The sequence below is a fragment of the Heliconius melpomene genome, chromosome 13, assembly GCF_056956725.1.
Source record: "Heliconius melpomene rosina isolate 202511_hmr_F chromosome 13, ASM5695672v1, whole genome shotgun sequence".
NCBI classification, from domain to species: domain Eukaryota; kingdom Metazoa; phylum Arthropoda; class Insecta; order Lepidoptera; family Nymphalidae; genus Heliconius; species Heliconius melpomene.
Window position 1 is genome coordinate 7,037,951 of NC_140401.1, and position 20,891 is coordinate 7,058,841.

General features: G+C 31.9%; 1 protein-coding gene across 12 annotated transcripts in view; it reads right to left on the bottom strand.

Moving 5' to 3' along the window:
• Positions 1-20,891, bottom strand: part of heph (polypyrimidine tract-binding protein 1 heph) — a 316,994-nt gene that overhangs the window by 99,785 nt on the left and 196,318 nt on the right. For 4 of the 12 annotated variants that reach the window (XM_085196826.1, XM_085196832.1, XM_085196827.1 and 1 more), the window contains one exon: positions 12,573-12,629. The exons of the other annotated variants lie outside the window; for them this stretch is intronic. In XM_085196826.1, the coding sequence (XP_085052952.1) occupies positions 12,573-12,629 (57 nt within the window). The remainder of the gene's footprint in view (positions 1-12,572; positions 12,630-20,891) is intronic. 12 annotated transcript variants of the gene reach the window in all.

A 20,891-nucleotide genomic window follows, 5' to 3' on the forward strand; every position in this document is an offset into this window, starting at 1 on the left:
TTTATAACATTCGTCATTATAATTATTATATTTTTTTACGCTTTATCCCGAAAATCGTGGGCAGAGACAACTTAGTGTCAATACATATCGCTCTTCACTTTTCATCGTAATTCGAGGCATTGTGTAGTTGCAGAAGAGAACCTTGCAATTTGTTTTGGCGGAAAATTAAATAAAACTATACGACTTTTTCTCACAAATTCTTCTAACACTTCTACATCAGAATTAAGTTTCCTTTATTATAGCAGAGCGTAGAAATGAAAATATGATTTTTACTCAAGTGAGAATCGAACCAACAACCTGTCGCGTTTCCAGTCGCGCGCTTGTGCCTCTGCGCCACGAGAGTCCTGTGAATTAAGTCTGATTGGCATTTTATTACGAAAGCAATCATTTTTGTTCTGAAATTGTATTTTATGACTATTTACAACGCCTAAACTTAATTAAAGACAAATTAGCGTCAGTTAGTAGCATTGTTAGATATATGGTTTTTATGAGTTCTTAAATAAATTTATGGCTTTATTAGAATATTTATTTGAGACTCTGTGTTTTTTGTTTCAACATCGTAAATTTTTATATGGTATGTAATTTATTAATTTCTATAAATAATGAATTTAACCGAAAATGTATGTTTTATATATTATTAGATTAATAACGAAATGATAAAAGCATATAATACGTGAAAAAAAAAAGGAGAAATGTACATTTTCTTTATAATTTTATTTAATTACTGATAACGGTTACGTGACAACCGAGCCCCGTAAGTAGACTATGTGAACCGCGGTAAACAAAGCGGGCAAAATGTCAGGAATCGCTTTCCAGTTAATCGCGTCGCTCACACTCTTTATCTACAAAAAACATTCCTGCGTAAATTCACAAGAAACACAGTCAACGCTTTCCGCATTACATATATTTTGATTAAAGAAGCGGGGTGAAATCTACATGAGCTCTCTTTTGCTTGACTCAGCCAAGACCAAACAGGTTCTTGTCACACATCCTTATTCATCTAATCAGCCTAAATTTTATTAATTTCTGTAATGTTTTTGAGATGATAATGTAATTAGAATTGAATTTAATCTATATACTAAAACATAAAGTTCACAAGATATCCTAAAGATATACAACGTGCAAATAACCAAACACGCTCAATCAAAGATACCTACTATTACGGTAAAGTCCATTGCCTCATAAACCAAATAACTGGATGAGATAACGCAAGATCTTCAAACTTGAATACAGCACAAGATAAATATCTCAAAGTAAAACGTCGACGGCGCGATAACCGAAACTTACTTTGGGTCAAGATTTAACCGTACCATCAATAACTATACTCCGAGGTGGCTTTAAGGACGGCAGACTTTATCTGATGTAGCTCTGGATTAATTAACTTAGGTGCAACAAGTCCGAGTTTGCGTTGCTCTCGAGAACGACTGTCCCGTGTTTTATTATGGTAGCTGCTGAATTAAATAAGGAGATAGTAAAGTTCTTCATGATCGTATTAAGTTTTGGGGTCTTTACAAAGTAAATTGTGTCGTAGCATTTACGTCATAGAGTCGGATATCATTTTTATATGCTGTTCAATCAATTAATATGTATAGACCGGCATAAATAAATTATCACCCGTTTCTCTATCTCCTGGTCTGATTCTGTGAATTGGTAATAATTTATTAAAACTTATCTAAATACCTTAAAGTTGCTTCTAATGAAAGTATAACACGAAATATTTATATCATTTCTAACTGACGGTATGTGAGTCAGTCAAATGTAATGTTATGTGCGTTTACGATTAGGCAGAGACGTTTCCGCAATAGTATTTATGTAAGATGAAAATAGCAGTCAGGATTTAGAACTCTTAAGATTTTTATTACTTATAAATTTTTTTTCATTTATTCGCTAAATCTAATTTATCTATTGAACTGATAGCTTACGTCCTTATAAAATCAAGCATCCTGAGCAACCCAAATAAATATTTTTTTATTAAGTAAAGACCATTGTAATATGGCGGCTATAATATAAAGCATGTAAGAATTTACAAGCGTTTACTCAGCTCTGCAGTTGGCTTGAGTTTTTAAAATAGTGAATAAAATTCAAATATTACTTTAATTTTCGTAGTTAAACTAGCTACTTGTTCTGCGCGACTAATTAATTATAAAGTGTATTTAAAACCTTTAATTTCTTATTTTTCTTTGAAGGAAACGAGCTTAGCTGTGCATTACTTAAACAAAGTGTAAAAAGTTTTATTTGTTTAACATGCTTCATGGTATATATATTCTATTTTTTATATAGTGACTAGTAAACGTCACAGGAGAAAATGTCCAAAACCATGCCTTTCAAATGATCCATACACATTGAACCTCACTAAAGATTGTGAAACCGATTGACTATTATGGATTTGTTATTTGACCCTCTAATATTGTTATATGGGTCACTTAGGCGTGCTAAATAAACATTAAATCTTTCGTTTCTTGTAATAAGATCGCAAACGCTTCGAGACAGCGGTCGGAAGCGGTCTAATGACGGCTGGGAGTACAATAGCACGTGGTGCTTGTTATTGGTGAACTGACCGCTACTACGACGAGCGATTTGTTCAAATGAGATCCGGACCTCTCGACGCATTGTTATCTTTCTTCCCAAAACTGGTTGCTTTGTGATGTATTGACTTGAATTCACGACCGTGTAGATTAGGGTGTCTTTTTTAATTACATATTAAAGATTTTTGTTAACAATGTAGGTTATATTATATAGAATAAGGTGATATAAGGGATTATTAAAAATATTTAAATTACATAAAAATGTGAAAATTAAAAAAAAATCTCTTTACTTCTACTTTACTTTAATATTCAATGTCCCTTTTAATCCTCTACAACGTCGATTAATCATGTGGACTGGTTAAAGAACAGTACGTGTGTGGAACTCCGTACGTTTACTTTTTGCCCGATAATCCTTCATTACCTAATCGAATGCACGCTCAAATACTGATAAGAGGTTCAGTATTAATATTTCAATGATGGATGATCGCTTCACGTCAATAATTTTATATGTACATAAATGAAAAAGTCTGTATATGAGAAAGTAAAAAATATATATAAAGAAAATGAATGGTTGAGGTTAATGAGATGTTGAATTTTAGTTTCCAATTAACTTAAGGTTACATTTACACAACAAATTAATATATCTACCTATATTTGAATATTTTTTGTGTATTTCTATAACACCTGTGTAGATATTTTAATTTGTTTAGTAACATAATATATATAATCATGATATTAAAATAATAGTAATATGTTCGATTAAATCCATAAATAATCCAATTATCATTTAATGAATACCTAAATTTACGATTCATGTCTCTAAAGGTAATGTAACATTAAATAAGAAAAAAAAACAGCTGAAATCTATTCGCAATGTACAACGTATAGAGATTTATGATGCATAATAACAAAAACAAGGAAACAAAACGCATAAGCTATAATTAAAGCGATCATTTGCTACGTCACCAATACATATTATTTATGTGTAATTTAGTTTGAAAGCGCGGCGCGAGGCGGCTCCGCAAGGCGGCACGCGACTGCCCCGCCCGCCTAATGTTGAACTCGCGTTACTGTGACAACATCCACATTCAACCAAATTGTATTTTCGTGTTTCGACTTTTCCTTATAAATACTATTATTAAGACAGCGACACCCTGACAGGTGCTAATGTTTGTACGCATCGACTCCATTTGTTGGAATGTAAACAATGTATGCTGACGCGTGACTCGGAATACGTTTCCCCCTTATTTAAGACTTTCATATGAGCTTTACGTTTATCAATTATGAATTAGTATTATTTATTTTTATGTTTATTTATTTTCCGTACTACTTTTGTATTGTTTTTTGTTCCGATTAATATTAATGATTCTTTAGTTTGTAATTAAATTTAAGTATAATAATGAGTTGGTAACATAAATAAAGGAACTTTAAACCAGTTTTTGCTTTTCATAAAAATGCTGTATTATATTATGTAAATTTAAAACCATTTAAATTTCGTCATAATTGTATTAAAATGTTTTATAAGATAGACAAAAAAGATATTGCCACGGTATTTGGGCAGGTGCTGGTTTAAAAATAATATTTTCACTATCCATACAACAGAGTAATTAATCTTCTTTGTAATTAAAAAAAAACAACGAAGCTCTACAATTTAAAACTTATTTCATGCTTAATTTTTTTACACACTTTCAAATCAGAACAGCTTTTGACTTTCTGCTAATTACCACAAAGAGCTCACCTGTTATCCATTGCGTGTTGGGTATCAAAATCTGCCCCGGAATTACGACGAAATTTTTTAACATAGACCAGACCATATAAATAAAATTTCTATAAAAAATTATAAAATGAAATTAGATTTAAACTCATACCGAAAAAAAAATAGCGCTACTACGCTTTATGTAGATGTGTCAGGAGAAATATTTACTAGTGAAGTAGAAGATGAAATCTCAAAATGAGACCAAACTGTAAATTACATCAACTAATCTACATAATGGATAGTTATTTACATGAAATCCCTTAGAAGTGATGTGATAAAACTGACTGTATTATATCCTTATAAATATCAGAGAAGTCCCCTTAATGGTCTCGTTTTCTTACCGTGTGGTCGTCGGTACGCACAGTTACAAAGAACATAAAATAGGCTTTACAAGGCGAGAGGCGGGGAAGAGAGGACCGGTACATCATTACGAGGCCCCGCGTCATTTGTTTATTAAACACCCTCTGAGGTGGAACAGTATAATGGCAACGTAGACTTTGTCACAGGCGTTTTCCCTCGAAATTAAATCGTAATGATGATGCGCCTCACTCGCCGCAGTATTTGGTACCCGACTCCCGTTATTAAGTTCCCTAACATCTTGAGGTCGAAATGAATAGGTTTCTTAAAAACCCCGCTAGTATGTCAGCTGTCATAGATATGAAAAGAATTGGGTTGAGTGGTCCTCGGGCGCCACCGAAAACTTCGAGTGGACTGAAAAATGACGTATTTTTCAGCCTCTTCTCTTTGCCTCCAATTGTATTTTGTTTTATAACAGCCTAAATGATTTATATATTTGTCTGTCTATTCAATTTGAAAATAAAGAATTTTCTATTTTTTTTTTATATTTTAATTTCACATTTATTATTTCCGAGTAATCTACTCGTGGATAAATTTTAAAAAATAAAAAACAATTTTATAGTGAATGTTAATAACAATATAAAAAACCTATGTTTTTGCTCTAAAATTATTAATAGATTTCGTTTTTAAATATAACAAATAATAATATTTATGTTAGAATAACATGTGAATTTATTCTAAAGTAAGATAAAATGACCGAACAACCGCGCGTACCTGCGGTAGGGAGATATAAATGATGCCCTTACATTTATTGTGAAGGAAGTCATATGAATAATGAAACGACTAAGACTTCTCCTGCAAATTGGTATAAATGATAAATATTTCATAATTAAATACGATAGCAATATGTATACTGTAATATAACATTTTATACGTCTTAATTTTCAATTGCTATGAATTAAGTGAAAAGAAAAATTTAATATTAACACTAGAAGCGCCGCCGTCCCATTTTTGACCCAAACGCAAGGTTAATTGTATATAACTTTTTTATTTGTTAATTTATGTAGATGATTTTTTTTTACTATTACCAATTTTACACCTTTATTTAATAAAAAATATAAATAATTTTATAGCAGTCATACTTTTTGAAAAAAAATTAGGTCTACCTAGAACTGCCGCTGGGTCATTTTTGTCCCGCCATTATTATTTTATTATTTGAGGGTATCATTTGACATATTTTCATGCCTCGGGGACGAGGTGGATGTGAAAGGGCGACGCGGGGCCGGAAAAAAAATGAGTAGTAGGTTTAGCAGTCAATGCCTAAGTTTTTAGGGATCTGTAGCTTTTATGGAAAAAAAACCGTTATAAGATCATTTTTTTTGTCCATCCTTCTGTCTGTGCCTTTATCTCAGGAATGCTTGGAGAAATTGAGTTGATATTCATATGAGTATATGAATATCAACTATATGACGATCTACAGTCCCTTGATTTCCTGAAAAAGCGCCCTTAAAAAAAGATATGAGCATTTATATAGTAAAAAACATGTATTTCGACACTATAAAGGGAATCAAAGTAATAAGGTACTTTCAGTTAACTTAGAATTATGAAATTTGGCAGCTAGCATCTACATGTAGTACTAGTACAGGAAAAAATCTGAAAACTATACATTTATTTATAAGTCTTAAAAAATAATAGCCTGAAAAGTGGGGTAAAAATACTAAATTTTGCCGCTAGTCCAAGTGAGGTATCAGATGAAAGGATGACGAAGCTAGGTTTGAATTTCAGAAAAACACTTGATACCAAATGTGGCCAATTGTAGGGTAGGTAGAGGGAACCTGGGAACCTAGTGCTATGCACTCCGCTGGCATTTTCCGCCGAATTCTGGAGGCATTACCACACAATGTTATAAATCATCTGTGATGTATCCCTGATGAAGAATATATTAATGCATTACTTGGCCTACTAATAATATTAACTAATTTCAAAAACTTATAATTTTGTAAGAGTTATTCAGTTAGTTGTCACGACCTTAGAACGTATTAGAAATATTTGATTCTTTCTTTGTGTTTTATTTTTTGGTACTTTTATGTTTGTTAAAGAATAAGAATTGATTATTAAAGATGGTCTACATATTTTACGAATTATTTTAATAATATTTTTTTTGTATTATACCAACAATCAACATAATAAGTAGAATGGGACAAATTTGTCACGACGGCGGTTCAAGGGGGGTATCAATCTTCGGCACTTCTAGTGTTAATAGATCAACCATTTAGAAAAAATATTTGTATTATTTAACATCTGTGCTCTTGTTTATGTGTTTAGTACTAACAATTAAACAAGGATATGTTAAAGTTTATATTCACATGTACTCGTGTCTATGAAAAATTAAAATTATAGGTAGGCCGAGAAACTTGTAACATTCTCCGAAAGAATTTTAATTAAAAAGTTATTGGAAGTACCCTCGCTATATGTAATCTGTTGTAGATTAATTTATAATTGGCTTCCCGTGGTTAGCACTGGATTATTTTATTTACGCAGCTTAAGCTCTAATTACATGTGTATTGTTGGAATGGGACGAATAAAAACCCTTTGTTAAGTCTGGTAATTTAAAAATAAAAACCGGTCAACTGCGATGCGGACTCGCCCACCGAGGGTTCTGTACTAATTTCAGGATTTTAGGTCAAGGGCTTCCCCTTGTAAAAATGTAAGAATTGACAAACATAACCTTGCGGGCATATGAACTCATTTTTTATGAAATGAACTACAGACATAACTATGCAATTATTTCTTTATGTGAAATATTTTAAATTTTCACTTTTCGGAATTGTTTTGTAAGTTCTTACTTCGTGCCAAATTTCATAACTGTAGGTCCAGAAGAAGTGGCCCATGGGTTTTAATTACGCGGCGAACTTTATACAAAATTCAGCGAAAACGATTTGTAAATTCTCATATGTTTTGATTGCGTTAACTTAGAAACTTGTTTTTTTTTTGCTTCAAGTGATCGTAGACCTAAACATTTCATTTTAATTTCAAACTGATGCTTCCACGCGATCTTAAGATCAGATCTCGACAGACTGTCAACAAAGTGATACTTTAAGGATTCCGTTCCTTTGAATGAATAAATTTGAATGGAACCCTAAAAATAATTCAGTCGGCATTCATATTGCTATTGCCATTTACCCATGTTGCTATTGTTTTGAATGGACATATTATTTTGTTTAAGATTATGAAACACTGTATAAAATAACTTAACAATAGAAACTGCCTAAATATAAAATAAAACGAATAAAACGAATGCTCACATCATGTATAATATTTGAAGACAGTTTGACATTTTATTTTCATCAGAGTGAAAACGATAAGAATGCCAATAGGGTAGCGTCTGACTGCAAAAGCTTCGGTTGCAGGTTCAATTCCCATTAATGCTTAAATTATTTCTATTTTCTCGCTTGTAAGTAAAGGACGGCTTTGAATTCCTTGAACCCATGATGCAATGTTTCGAAATCGGATTGGAAACTAGAGAGATGACACGGTACGTTTAATATTAATCACAAAACATGAACATAATCATACTGTTTATATAATTAACATTGGAATTTTGGTAATTAGGAAAAAAATGTAAATACATTAACAAATAATAAGAGCACGAAATATCTACGAAAAACGCTTTCCGAGTAAATGAAATAGCGGCTCCATTAATATTTAACTTTAACGAGCCGTTTTAACGATACTTTTAAAATGGAAGTCTAATAGGTATATTCGCTGTAAAAATATACGACTTGGTTTTAAAAGTAAAAAGTATATTAGAAGGAACATTATTTTTAAAACACAATTTATAATGGTATCATAACCTTCTTAAAAAAGTAAAGGCTATATTAGGTATATTTTTAAAAGCTCGGAGAAAATAGAAAAGAAATAATGAATCATTATATAGGTATCAGAATAATTATAATATTCCTCTAACGACCTAGATATTCTTTAGATAGTATAGTTTTTTAATACGTAAAATAATAATGGGGTTAAGTAGTAAGCCTAACCATAATAGCGTTGTTAAATGTTCTCCTTAAATCAAGTTCAGAGTTTACCAACGTTGGGGCATTTTGTATAAAATATAATTTGCATGTATTTTTACAAATATATTGGTTATAAAACGATACACAGTTTGAGAGCAGTAGCAGAATTTACATATATAAACTTGCTTCTTTGGGTTATCTTAGTTCGTTTATGTGATATTGCCAATAACAGGCTTATGTTGGCAATATTGATACAGATAATTTGTTCGAGAGGAATCCACAGTCGTCGCGTTTTAAGTTATACGTTGTTTCATTGCACCAAGGCGGCTTCAAAAATCGGTTTATATAATATGGTTTATTTCGTGAGAAAATTTTACTCCTATATACATAGTCGAATTATAATTATAGTACTATACGGGTACTTCGTGATTGTAATTTTGTAATTAAATGTCTTTTGAGGGACTTCACTATTGTTCTTATAGTCTAAATGCAGTATTGTAGTTTAGAACGTCTCAAATGTTGCGGGATAATTACAGTTATTATATCAAATAGGTAAGTCGAAATTATAAAAAAAAATACAGCTTCACGTTGTATCTTGCACACAGCAGGGTGGGCAGAAGCAACCTAGTGCTAATACACTCCGTTCTCCGCTTTCCGCCGAATTATGGAGGCATTATTGAGTGGCGGAACTCACGCAGTGAATATATTAATTACTAAGAATAATCTATATGTATTGACGTGATTATCAAAATAAACAACATTCTAACAAATATCTAACATTCTGTTCTTACAAACAGAAATATTTTTCCGTTTTCTTTAGCAGCAAGTTTTTCAGATAAAATCTCTAACGGTTTCAAATATAGTTCAAACTTGAGTATAAAAACTTATGTTTACAAAACATATTTCTCTGATCTCCCACTAATACTCTACTGCTAGTCTCGAAGAGGCTGCAGTTGTATTGTGATATTCGTGCATTTTCCCATGGTGAATATTCCACATACGCCGAGAACTACTTTTCCCATCGGGTGCGGCGCAAAGTCCGTGGCAATGCACTTTCGCTGACCCCTTGCCTCCTCCCACGAATGCTGTCTCTTTCGCTCCCACTACTTTCTTCGTCTCCCATCTCTCTTGTTCGCAGTTGCGCTTGCGCTTCCCGGTTGCCGAGGTAATAACATTCTACGACGCTATACGTCGACGGCGTGGAACGGGTTCTGTCGATGACTTGGACGATTACTTGTGCGAGAAACAATGGTTGCCATGATCACATTTACGATTTAAAAATATTTCTTTAATCAACCTCTCACTTAATAGTATTTTAAAAAACGCAATCCTATAATGTCCTAAGATATACCAAGTGAATTAAAAGAAAAAGTGGAGAAAAAGTCAACGTTAAAATCTTTGAAGAAATCATTCTACCTCCAACACAAAACAATACATTGCACAAACGAAGTAATATTTCAAAATGTAAGATTCAGTAAGTATAACTTTCTTGGAAACTCGAAAGCGGTCGATCTTCCTAACACTATATTGTTTCACTATCTCGTTGCCTTCCAGGTGAATGATTTCTAGCACATACGAGTATGTAAACTTATTCGTAAGTTAAAACGTCTCGATCGTTCGCGTCGTGTGTTGCAGTTGAAAAGGTATGGTGATATTGTTACATATGGTTCCCAGATCCATTAGAGGCTGCATCTAACTCATGGATTACGCAGTTGTATATCCATGCCGTGTAATTTAAAAGCTGGATATCAAGTGCGCAGTCGGGCGCCACGGATATTTCAACTTTAACAATCAAATATTTAGAGCTACATTCGTTAGTATCACTCTCAGGAGGACCGCGTCCTAGACTTGCGAGCGTATCGTGAGCCAAGCAGCGAAGAGTTCGAACTGCCCGCCACCAGCTTGTATTTTGAGGCATAAGCCTAAGTATTTGAGTGCACATTTGATCGTGCACGCGGTGCTCGTACGAAGCGCCACGACTAGCAACATTCCATCGCACAATGAGTAATTTAAAAATTCAAAAACTCGTCGACGCTCCGTGTACGAGAGGTGAGGCGAGGTGAGGCGAGGTGAGGTTCTACGAGAGCCGCTCTGCAATTTAGACTGTTATCTGTTTACGGACTACACAATGTGCTCCGAACAGAAACAATCCGTGCGGGCCCGAGCTCAAACAAAAACATGTTCATTCCGCCCCAATTGTATTTATTGAAATTGTTAAGACCAATAAAGTGGCATCATAACAGACATCCGTAGATTCATTCGTTATTCTGGACGCATCGGAACAAAAGTAAAGCTCGTCAATGGGTTAGTAAGGAGAACTGGCTCGAATCTAATATCAATTACCGAGAAAAGGAAGAAATGTATTAGTTGGAAGCGGACCGCGTGCTGGATGCTAATTGGTGAACACGCGGTGGACGATGCCCATGACCGCCGCGACCGCTCGCTATACGCGCGTACACTATTTTAAAATGAAATTCTTTCGATTCATATATTCCAAACTATAATTGCACGTAGCTCAGCTATGTAGCGCGTCGCTCCTGGAATTCCGAAATAGGTATTTGATTGCAATTTCATTATTCAATCGTTTTTCGGTGTGCGTATCGGCGCTTATACGGTTAGTTCATTGATTGACTCTCATGTATTACAGACACATCATGTTATTATTAGTGGGAATAAAAAAAATAAAATAAAAATAATAGCCTAACCTATATATTACAAAATAAGTACTTATGTGAAGTATTCTTAACATTCATAACAATTTAACAGTAATTAATGTTCATTTAAATTAAATCCTGTAATTAATATATTTAGGTATATAAATTAAATTAGAATTAGATTGGCTTTACGCTGTATCCCGCACACACCGTTAGTAACACTTAGTACCCCTGCGCCACGACTGGCCTCATTTTAGGTATATATTTACCCATATATCTTTAGATATATGAATAATTGATGAAATATTATACATTTCACAGAAATATTTATAGTATTTAATATAATTTTTCTAATATTTCTATCAGAAAGTGGGGGACCGTAGCATAAGGTGAGATAAAACTCAATCTGTAATTATTCTCTAAAGTCGAACTGTCATCAAACGCGGAACCAAGTGGCCAGTAAGGGACGATGCACCGGACGCCTTCGTTAAATAGGTGTTCATTCGTTACTGCCCTTTTCACAGACCATCATCGTTGTACAATATAGAGTTGAATAAAAGCTTTGATAAAACTTTAGCTTTCTATTCTATACATATTTTTTTATATTTGTTTCATGTATTGCTCCCATTAAAGAGTTTCCATACAAAATTCTATAAATCCCATATAAAAATTGTTTTTTTAATTCTGTGTTTAATTTGTTTATATAGTGAAATTTTATTTTAATCAATAATTTACTAAATATTTGCTTAGTTGACAGTATGAAAATAATTTCACAAGTATTTATCCATTCATATTCACTAATAATTATGGAATACACTGAGAACGCATACACCTGCATGTCCATTCAGATACAAATTGTATACAGCAATTGGATGTATAGAAAAAGTTAGTGGAAAAAAATGTTTACACGAGTTACGAGAGTTTGTAAAGCAAAAAAAATATATAACTTTGTAGATTCTGAGTTTCGCTTTGATATTAAAGAACAAAAATCTTGTTGATTAATTCTTTGCTTTACAGAATAAGCACTTACTGCGTTAAATATAACTGTACCGTATTTTAAATGAAATTGTATCGTAACTATCACATATATTTAATTCTACGTTCATTGGATTATGGGTTCAAATTTTTATTTCAAAATTAGTAACTTAACATAAAACAATAACTTGATTATATTTTTAAATATATATTCTTATTCATAATTTATATAAAATTTATAAAAAAAATATATTAAAAAATCAAGATCAAATATTTAAATTCTACTGTGAAGTTTCAATAAATATTAATATACAAATGTATTACCAACATACTTTCGAAATGAACTTACCGTTTCGGACGCTGTGTAGCGCCCGTTGCTGCACTCAAGTAGTGAAGATTCACTCACCTGGAATCAAGAAATATATGTTTAACTAAAGAACATATATACAACTTTGCTTTGAACACAAAAGGGGAAATAAGTCTAATATTTCTTAAATGATTAGTACGTTATGCCTTTTTCTTTAAAAAATACATATCGTACAAGTAAAAAAATATTTAGCATCATTTATGAATTGAAATGAAAGTGCTTACACATAAATAGCCAACATTTCACGCTATTAAAACCATAAATACTTAAAATAATAAAAAAATAATCGACAATAATATTAAAAATAAATATAAACAAAAAATTAAAAATTATAATCACGCGCCTTTGTGCCTCTGCGCCATGAAACCAGTTTTGGCGCAGTGGCACAAAGTGTGAATGTAAATGCGACTTGTGTCACGCAATACGCAATGCCTCTAGAATTTGGCGGAAAGTAGGAAACGGAGTGTCTTAACACTAGGTTCCCTCTGCCTACCTGCTATGTGCGGAATACAGTGTGGAGCTATTTATTTACAAACTGATAACAATACTATTACAGCAAACATTTTTTCTATCAATTCAACAAAGCAACAGAACTTAAAATTTAAATGAACATAGTATATCCATATTTCTATATATATAATAGTATATTATTTCCTGTACTCAATGCTAGTCTCGCCACAATTCAAAGCTTTGTGTTCTGTGAACATGGGGCTTGTTCTAACGCGATTCATGGAGGCGGCAAACCGCAATCCGCGCTTAACTTCATTACAGGAATTGCTGAGCGTCCCATTGCTGGTCAAGTTGTAGCATGTCACACAAAGAGTTAAATACTATCTATTTGTATTGGAAACCATATAATCTATATATATAAAAGGACTTGTCCTCACTGACTAAGGTAAGACGCACGCACAGCTGTAGCCGCCGATGGTAGAAACGTGAAATTTGGACAAAGGTTTACTTTCGTAATCTGGACATCCACTAAGAAGGGATTTTGAAAAATTTTTACCCTAAAGGGGTGAAATAGGGCTTCAAAGTTTGTATGGAAAAAAATTAAATTGGCACCGATTTTTATAAAATTTTAAATTTAGATTTTTAAAAGCATTTAATTGAACACGTGTTTCATCGTTTTCTAGAATTCTCTCCCTAAGGGTGCAAATAAAGGGTTGAAAGTTTGTATGGGAAAATTCTTAAATCGCCACCGATTTTTATAAAATTTGATATTTAGACTCTTAAAAATATTTAATTGAACATATGTTTCATGGTTTTCTAGAATTCACCCCTTAAGGGTGCAAATAAGGGGTTGAAAGTTTGTATGGAAAAATCTTTAAATCGCCACCGATTTTTATAACATTTGAAATTTAGACTCTTAAAAATATTTCATTGAACACATGTTTCATGGGTTATTAGAATTCACCCTTAAATACGCATGCGAAGCTGCGCGCGTCCGCTAGTACTCGCATATTTAGTTAGAAATCTAATGTTATATTAGATAAGTTTTTGAAGGATTTGTTTATACAAGTATACAACCTGGTACAATAATATGGAGGTCGTATTAGTGCAGCGGCACAGCATACGTAACGGTTGTGGGGTATCGACCCCATCATCATCGCGGGGATCGCCCCATCATCATCATCTTTTCATTTCTCGTTTTGATAAGTTTTCTTTATACAAAACTATTATTTCGAGATAATAATAAAAAAGTAATTTTGTTCATAGATAAGTAAAATGTTATACTTTTTATTCTTTCACAATAATATCAAAAGTTTAAACTGGTGCATAAATCTATAGTTTAAAGGAAAATGATTTTCCATTAACAGCAACGTATCACAAAGAGCTTAACGCTGAATAGATTCAACCCCAATTTGATATAGATACCCATCGCCTATCACGCAGAGATGATGATCGGAATATTGTCGTCTTTCAATTTTTAAAGCTTTTTAAGTTATTTAATTGTTTTTCTTTATATATTATAATGACTATTTTTAAATAAAACCGTAAATGCTTTTTTAAAAGCTAAGCTGAAATATAACAAAAGCCGGATCAAATATTATTATAACCGTTATTTAATCTTCGTTATATTGACATAATAAACCTATTAAATATAAAATGAATAAAAGTCGTTGTCTGTGATTTAAAAAAAGAATTGGTAGAGTGATAACACGTTTCGCCCTTTTTTCGCTACGCGAAGCGTAAGGATGCTGAGTAAAACATCTGCTAGTGACATACTTTTATGTCCAAAATCGTTATAATGGGAAGGTTATGAAATATTTTTACTCTACTAGCCTATTACAATTGCAATAAAAAGATTTATAAAAGTTATTTTTATATTATGTTTCATTGCGAATTTTATAGCTGTTCATAGTTAAACTATATAATTATTTTAAATATCTTAGTATAGGTGACAAAATATGTTGTATAATTAAAAAATACCTATAACAGGTAACGACCGGAGCTAGACGGGCAAGACGCTATTGGCAGGAACGTAAAAAATGTAATAAATGGTCGCGCGCACGTGAATGCTTGCCCAGTAAAATTTTAATAACCAATAACTTATGCAGGCACCTAATTAGATACTTAGGATAGTTAGTATATAGGGCTTAAATAATATATTTAAAATTTTAAGAAATTGAATCTATAAATAAATGCGATTGTTTTTATGAAAAGTACCTATTAAAAAAATAAAATAAATATGAACTTTAGAACGAAAAGCTAATTATTTAACGTCAATTATTTTACCCTATCGGAATCCTCGACAATTCTCAATGTTGTCTTATTTAATGAACGAAATGATTTTCTAAATATTGATGGGTATGTTCGTTATTACAGTATTAAACACATTGTGTACCTTAATAGGGGCATAACTTCGTTTGCCTGTTTCACTTTGAGTTTGCGAACTTCTGGCATCGCATCTTCCTGGCATTGTTTAAAGTTTATTAAGTTTGGAACATTGCATGACGTGAGCCGAAGGCGGATTGGTAATGAAACGTGAGTGGTACTCTGTTAATATACTTTTGATGTCTCGTGTCCGTGCCTTCCTCAGCTTTATCATGGTTTCTATGGTTTAACATTTTATTGAAATTTCGTAGCACTATTATTAAAACATATTATTTAACACAAAGTTAACTATGCGCTTTTTTATATGCGATTTTTTATAGAATTATATTCGTATTAGATTTCTTCAGTTCACACATATTTCAACAACTTACAGACTGGTAACTTTTTACGTGAAAATGCTCTAATTGTTAAGATACTGATGAAAATGGATAGTTGTTGCTGTAACAGAATAGTATAGTTCTTTAGTTATTTCTCCTTCAAAAAGCAAATAGTAATATTCTAAAGTGATCATCTTTCGAACTCATTCATTTAATTTTATTGAAATATATTTTTAACGACAAACAAATTATCAATTTTAATTAAGTAGAAATGAATGTATAGAAAACTCACAGTCTATTGAAACGAAACGAAACAAGATCACGAATTGGGGAAATAACATTGATTGAATTTATGAAATAAGATGGATGTATACATCCCCGCAATGGGACATGCGGGCTTATCAAATAGCTCTCATATTTTTCTTCGTTATGAAAACATACTCCTCAAAGTAAAAGCGTTAATTAAAACCTCTCAGGCTTGTCATGTTTATTTATTTCTTTCAAGTAAGTTAAGAAATTTTACATTAGAAAATAAAATTGTAGGATAACATATTTCTTTACAAAATGCTCATATCTATATTTTATAATTTAATTATAGTTCAACTTAACAAGCCCCAGAAAGGAAACATAAGAATAGATTACACAACACAAGATGGATAATTCATTATAACATTCCGATGAAATAGTTTGTTCAGAAAGAAAGTACGTATTTAATCAAACGGTGGATCTTAAGGAACGCGCCGCATCTTTACTAACAACAACTCACTTTCTCAAAAGTCCACATTCTTTGGGTAAATGAAACATAAGGATAAGGGTCACTCAGAACGTTTCCGGCAACTGTCGATGACGCTAATGTTTTGGCCTTTGACCCGCACATACTTTTGCTAACAATTTTCGAATCTTTCACATACATATACGTTATCTAGTAATGAGATTAGAAGCTCTGTTGCTTTAGGGTGAAAGCAATCTATTAGTTTCTTTTACTTGATATTGCTTGTCTCCGGCAAATATAAAAGATTGAATCTAGAAATAAATATAATTTTCTTTAATATTTAATTTTTATATGCGCATTTTCTTTGTGTGAAACCAGCAAAATTACATTAAAAATAAATACAGTTAGCATATGGGATATGAATATATAGTCATTTAGTAGGCCAAGACAGCGTTCTCTATATTCCTCACATTAAACTAAGCTTTCCCAAAAAGTGGTTTGCTTTTATTTCATACTAAGTCTCCAGTATATTATTTCTTATCCAAGTAATGTGAAACATTTTTTAAATTGAGCCATAAAGTGAAGTCTCACCGAGCTACCTGGCTAACGGTGGAGGGAATTTAATAAAGTTACGTGTATTTTACCATGAATTATTCTACAAAATGCGTTTTGTATTTTTTTAATTAATACCCGCTATTTAAAGCTTCATAAAAATTATATTCTCTATGTAATATTGCTCTATCATTTTAAAAATGTATTATATTCAAGCTCCTGGGAAGCATATAGAAACATCATTATTTATTATTTTAATTGTAAAAATCCAATTACTTTTACTATAATACTTTAATACTAAAATAAATCATGTTCCACAGATTGAAAGTAAATTTCCTTACATCAGTGTATGTGTGTACCTAGTCATGCTTCACCCTTAATCTGAGTGCCATCAATTCATAGCACGTAGAATGTTTATTAACATATCAGTCGTAAAACAAACGCGTATCTACGATTTTTTCAATATCGAGCAGACTGCTCTTTATCGAGGCCGTCATAGTTGCTAAAGGGAACCGTAATAAGAAAATTTATTTCTATAAAAATATTATTTTTGTTTAAGATTTGTAATTATAAATATTTACAGGTATGTACAATTGTACATATGGATTTATGTTATGCGAAATATTAGAATACTTTTATTGGTTTTTTATGTAAAAAAATATTTATAAGAGTATATCTTATATTGAAATGATATTATACTTTTAATATTATTATTATTCTACTTTACATATTTTTAAATTAAACATAATTTATTATTTACATATACTACTGGGTAAATAAGACAGATATATCCATGGTGTACTTACTATTAGCAATTGCTCCTTAAATTTAAAATGTTGAAGTGATTTGTTACATATATACATTCAGGGCCACGTATAACATAAACATACACGAACACCAGGTAGGTATAAAGTAATGTGACATGAAAATAAAAATAAAAAGAATCGCATGAATAACGTTGCGTTCTGATTTCAATATTTGTATGTAGTATTTGCACAGTACGGAGCTATAATACGGAGATCGAAGTCTGAACAAACCGATATGCCAGCCTCTTACATGCGGCAAATACGGAGAAATGTAAATAAAACATATCAAGCTTTGAATATTACTCAAACTTGTACCGGTTATTTAAACTATAGACGATTTTACCTTTTTAATATTTATTTTATAGAAATATGGAATAAATTGAAAGGCTGACTGGCGATTGCTGATGCTGAGTGACCAGACCTGGTCATCTGACAAAATTAAGTGTTTTGGGCATATTTTACTTGCGATGTGTTCTTCTTATTCTCATTAAATTGTATAAATACATGTACATGTCTATATATTAATTTTTAAAATTAATTACATTTTGTTTTAAATAAATATAACAGCACTATGTACGTATATGAATAAGCGTTAGGTAAAATTTTTGCCGATTTGAATTTTAGTTTTTTATTACATTCATAATTTAAAACGCGATAAAACAATACTATTAAAATAAGAGTTAGAGAGAGCGAGTTTGACTTTGTATTATATTATTTAGATAATATAATATATCAATAATTTCTACAATGTATTTTCAATAAAAACATTATAGGGTCATCAAATAATGATAGATGTGAAGGTAATAAGCATTTTGACTTAATCTGTTTCACCACATATTCAATATAAGTTGCTTTAATAATTCCGCATATTATTTTCCCGTGAGCTGGCGGCGCAACAAAAAAAGGGACAAAAGATTAATTGAAAATCAATAGGGGACATACCTTTGTATCTATTAAAATACATTCAGTTTGCTTCCAAACGATAACGGACAGAATTACGGTGTCAGTTATGATTAATGTAGAGTGATACACTTTATTGACTATCCCGGAATGCTGAATTCGCAAATCCGCCTATCAAAAGTCCCCTTTGATTGTTTCTAATGACTTTTTAAATATCTGTGGTTGAATACGAAAATGATATTACAATTTAAAATATTTCACGATATTTCATTTAAAGTCCACCAGTAAATATTTCATTTAAACAAAAATTGAATTTTGTAAATAAAATATTCATAAACTTAGTTAACAAACAACAACAAGATCATGTTGATTTTATAAAAAGGAAAGTTTTAATATTAAAATATCACAAGTTTCATTATTAATGTTCCAGTAAACATTGTCACGCAAGCTTAGTAAAGTAAGATCGCGAATGAATTTTCTAATTACTCTTAATTCGATAGAAAGCCACTGAAAAGGATACAATAAGCGTAGCGAGGTCGCTACTAAATCAAAACAAACTTTAGTCGGGATCCCTTTTACTAACTTCCTAAATAACGGCGAACAATCTTTTTCATTAAAAATCTCCATGAACCTGATTATTAGGAAAGTAAAACGCCTCCGGAGGGTTTGCGAATACCAGATTTTCGGTGAAGATTTTCGCGGGGTCAAACTTGGGAATGTTAACAGATAATTACGGCTAAGTTTTAGCTAGCGCGAGACATTTAACAGATGGTTTATTCGGGAGAGCGGCCGCGAGCGCACAATGAATGCTAATGAGCTCTCGGCGCACGCGAATACCGCCTTTACATTTTTACACCGTAACGGCGAGGTTCCCGTGTGGAGACACCCACGCTTGGGCTCGTGGAACGCACCCGTTAACACATTTGGACTCGTGTCTAAGGTTAATTAGATTAGCTTTCGACCAGCGATGCTGTTATAAAAAACGGGATTGTTACTATAACAGTTCCATCTAATCGTTCCGTCCTCAGTGTTGTACAGTTGTATATAAAACTTCTTTAGAACACTGTATTTATGTTCAGCCTTCTGTTTCTTATTCTTAAAAAATGCAAGCAAAAACTGTGTAAGTAAACATTTAAATTGCATTTCCTTTGGCTCAGGCTCAGCTGAGTTGTTAGTAAATAAAATAAATGAAAACAACAATGTCGCTTCCACTCGCTGCAGTGAACTATATAAGATACCTTCTTTTAAGTTTTTACTTCTCCTTACTGATATAAATATTGCATTTAAAATGAATAATATTGTCACATAATAAATTATTCAGATTCATTCTCAATGAATGTGTTTATTTCATATTGAGAGCTGGTACACACGAGGTTGCCCGAAGCTGTTCGTATTATATCTACGATGTAGCTAGGGTTATGCAATTTAAAAGCAATATACTAGATAATGTCAAAGCCCATCGCAGAACAGCTCTACAAAGGATTTGTCACGAGGCCTAACTATTTTAGCACACAGCTTAGAATGAATCATAATAACCTTGTTTTGATTATATGAATCAATTTGATGCATTCGATTGGAATAGATTTCTAACGAGACATTAATACGGTGAAATGGGTGTTTGATAAATAAACACGTCGAATTGGAGCAATTATTGAGTAGATCATTTTAGTGTTGCCATATGTAGATAACAATATAATTAGATGTATTAATTATTTTCTTAATATTCATATAATTATAAAGAAAATAATAGTTAGCTAAGCTAAAATGTAATGAAATTATGATGCAGTTTAACTTTATTTGAAATTTTTTGTTGCTTTTTCTGAGAATGTGGAATTTGACTTGAATGCAGAGAAAGAAATGACATACCGCTAGAGTCTATGTATATATATGCATTTCTTAATCAATCCGAAGTAATAATGCGGGCAGACAGGTCAAAAAGAAAGAGAAAATAGTAACATTAATATATTTTCTAGAAAGTCCCACATGCATAAATTTAACGCTCATTTATATAGAAATCTTAACAAGACACTTCTCAACCAAACAATTAATATATCACAATTAATACACGTAGAATTTACTTTGGTATATTTCAGAAGTGAAATACGAGTGATAAATATCTTTTGCAGATAGATGCAACTGTGGAAATTTATTTTGTATAGCATTGCGAAATGAGGCGAGT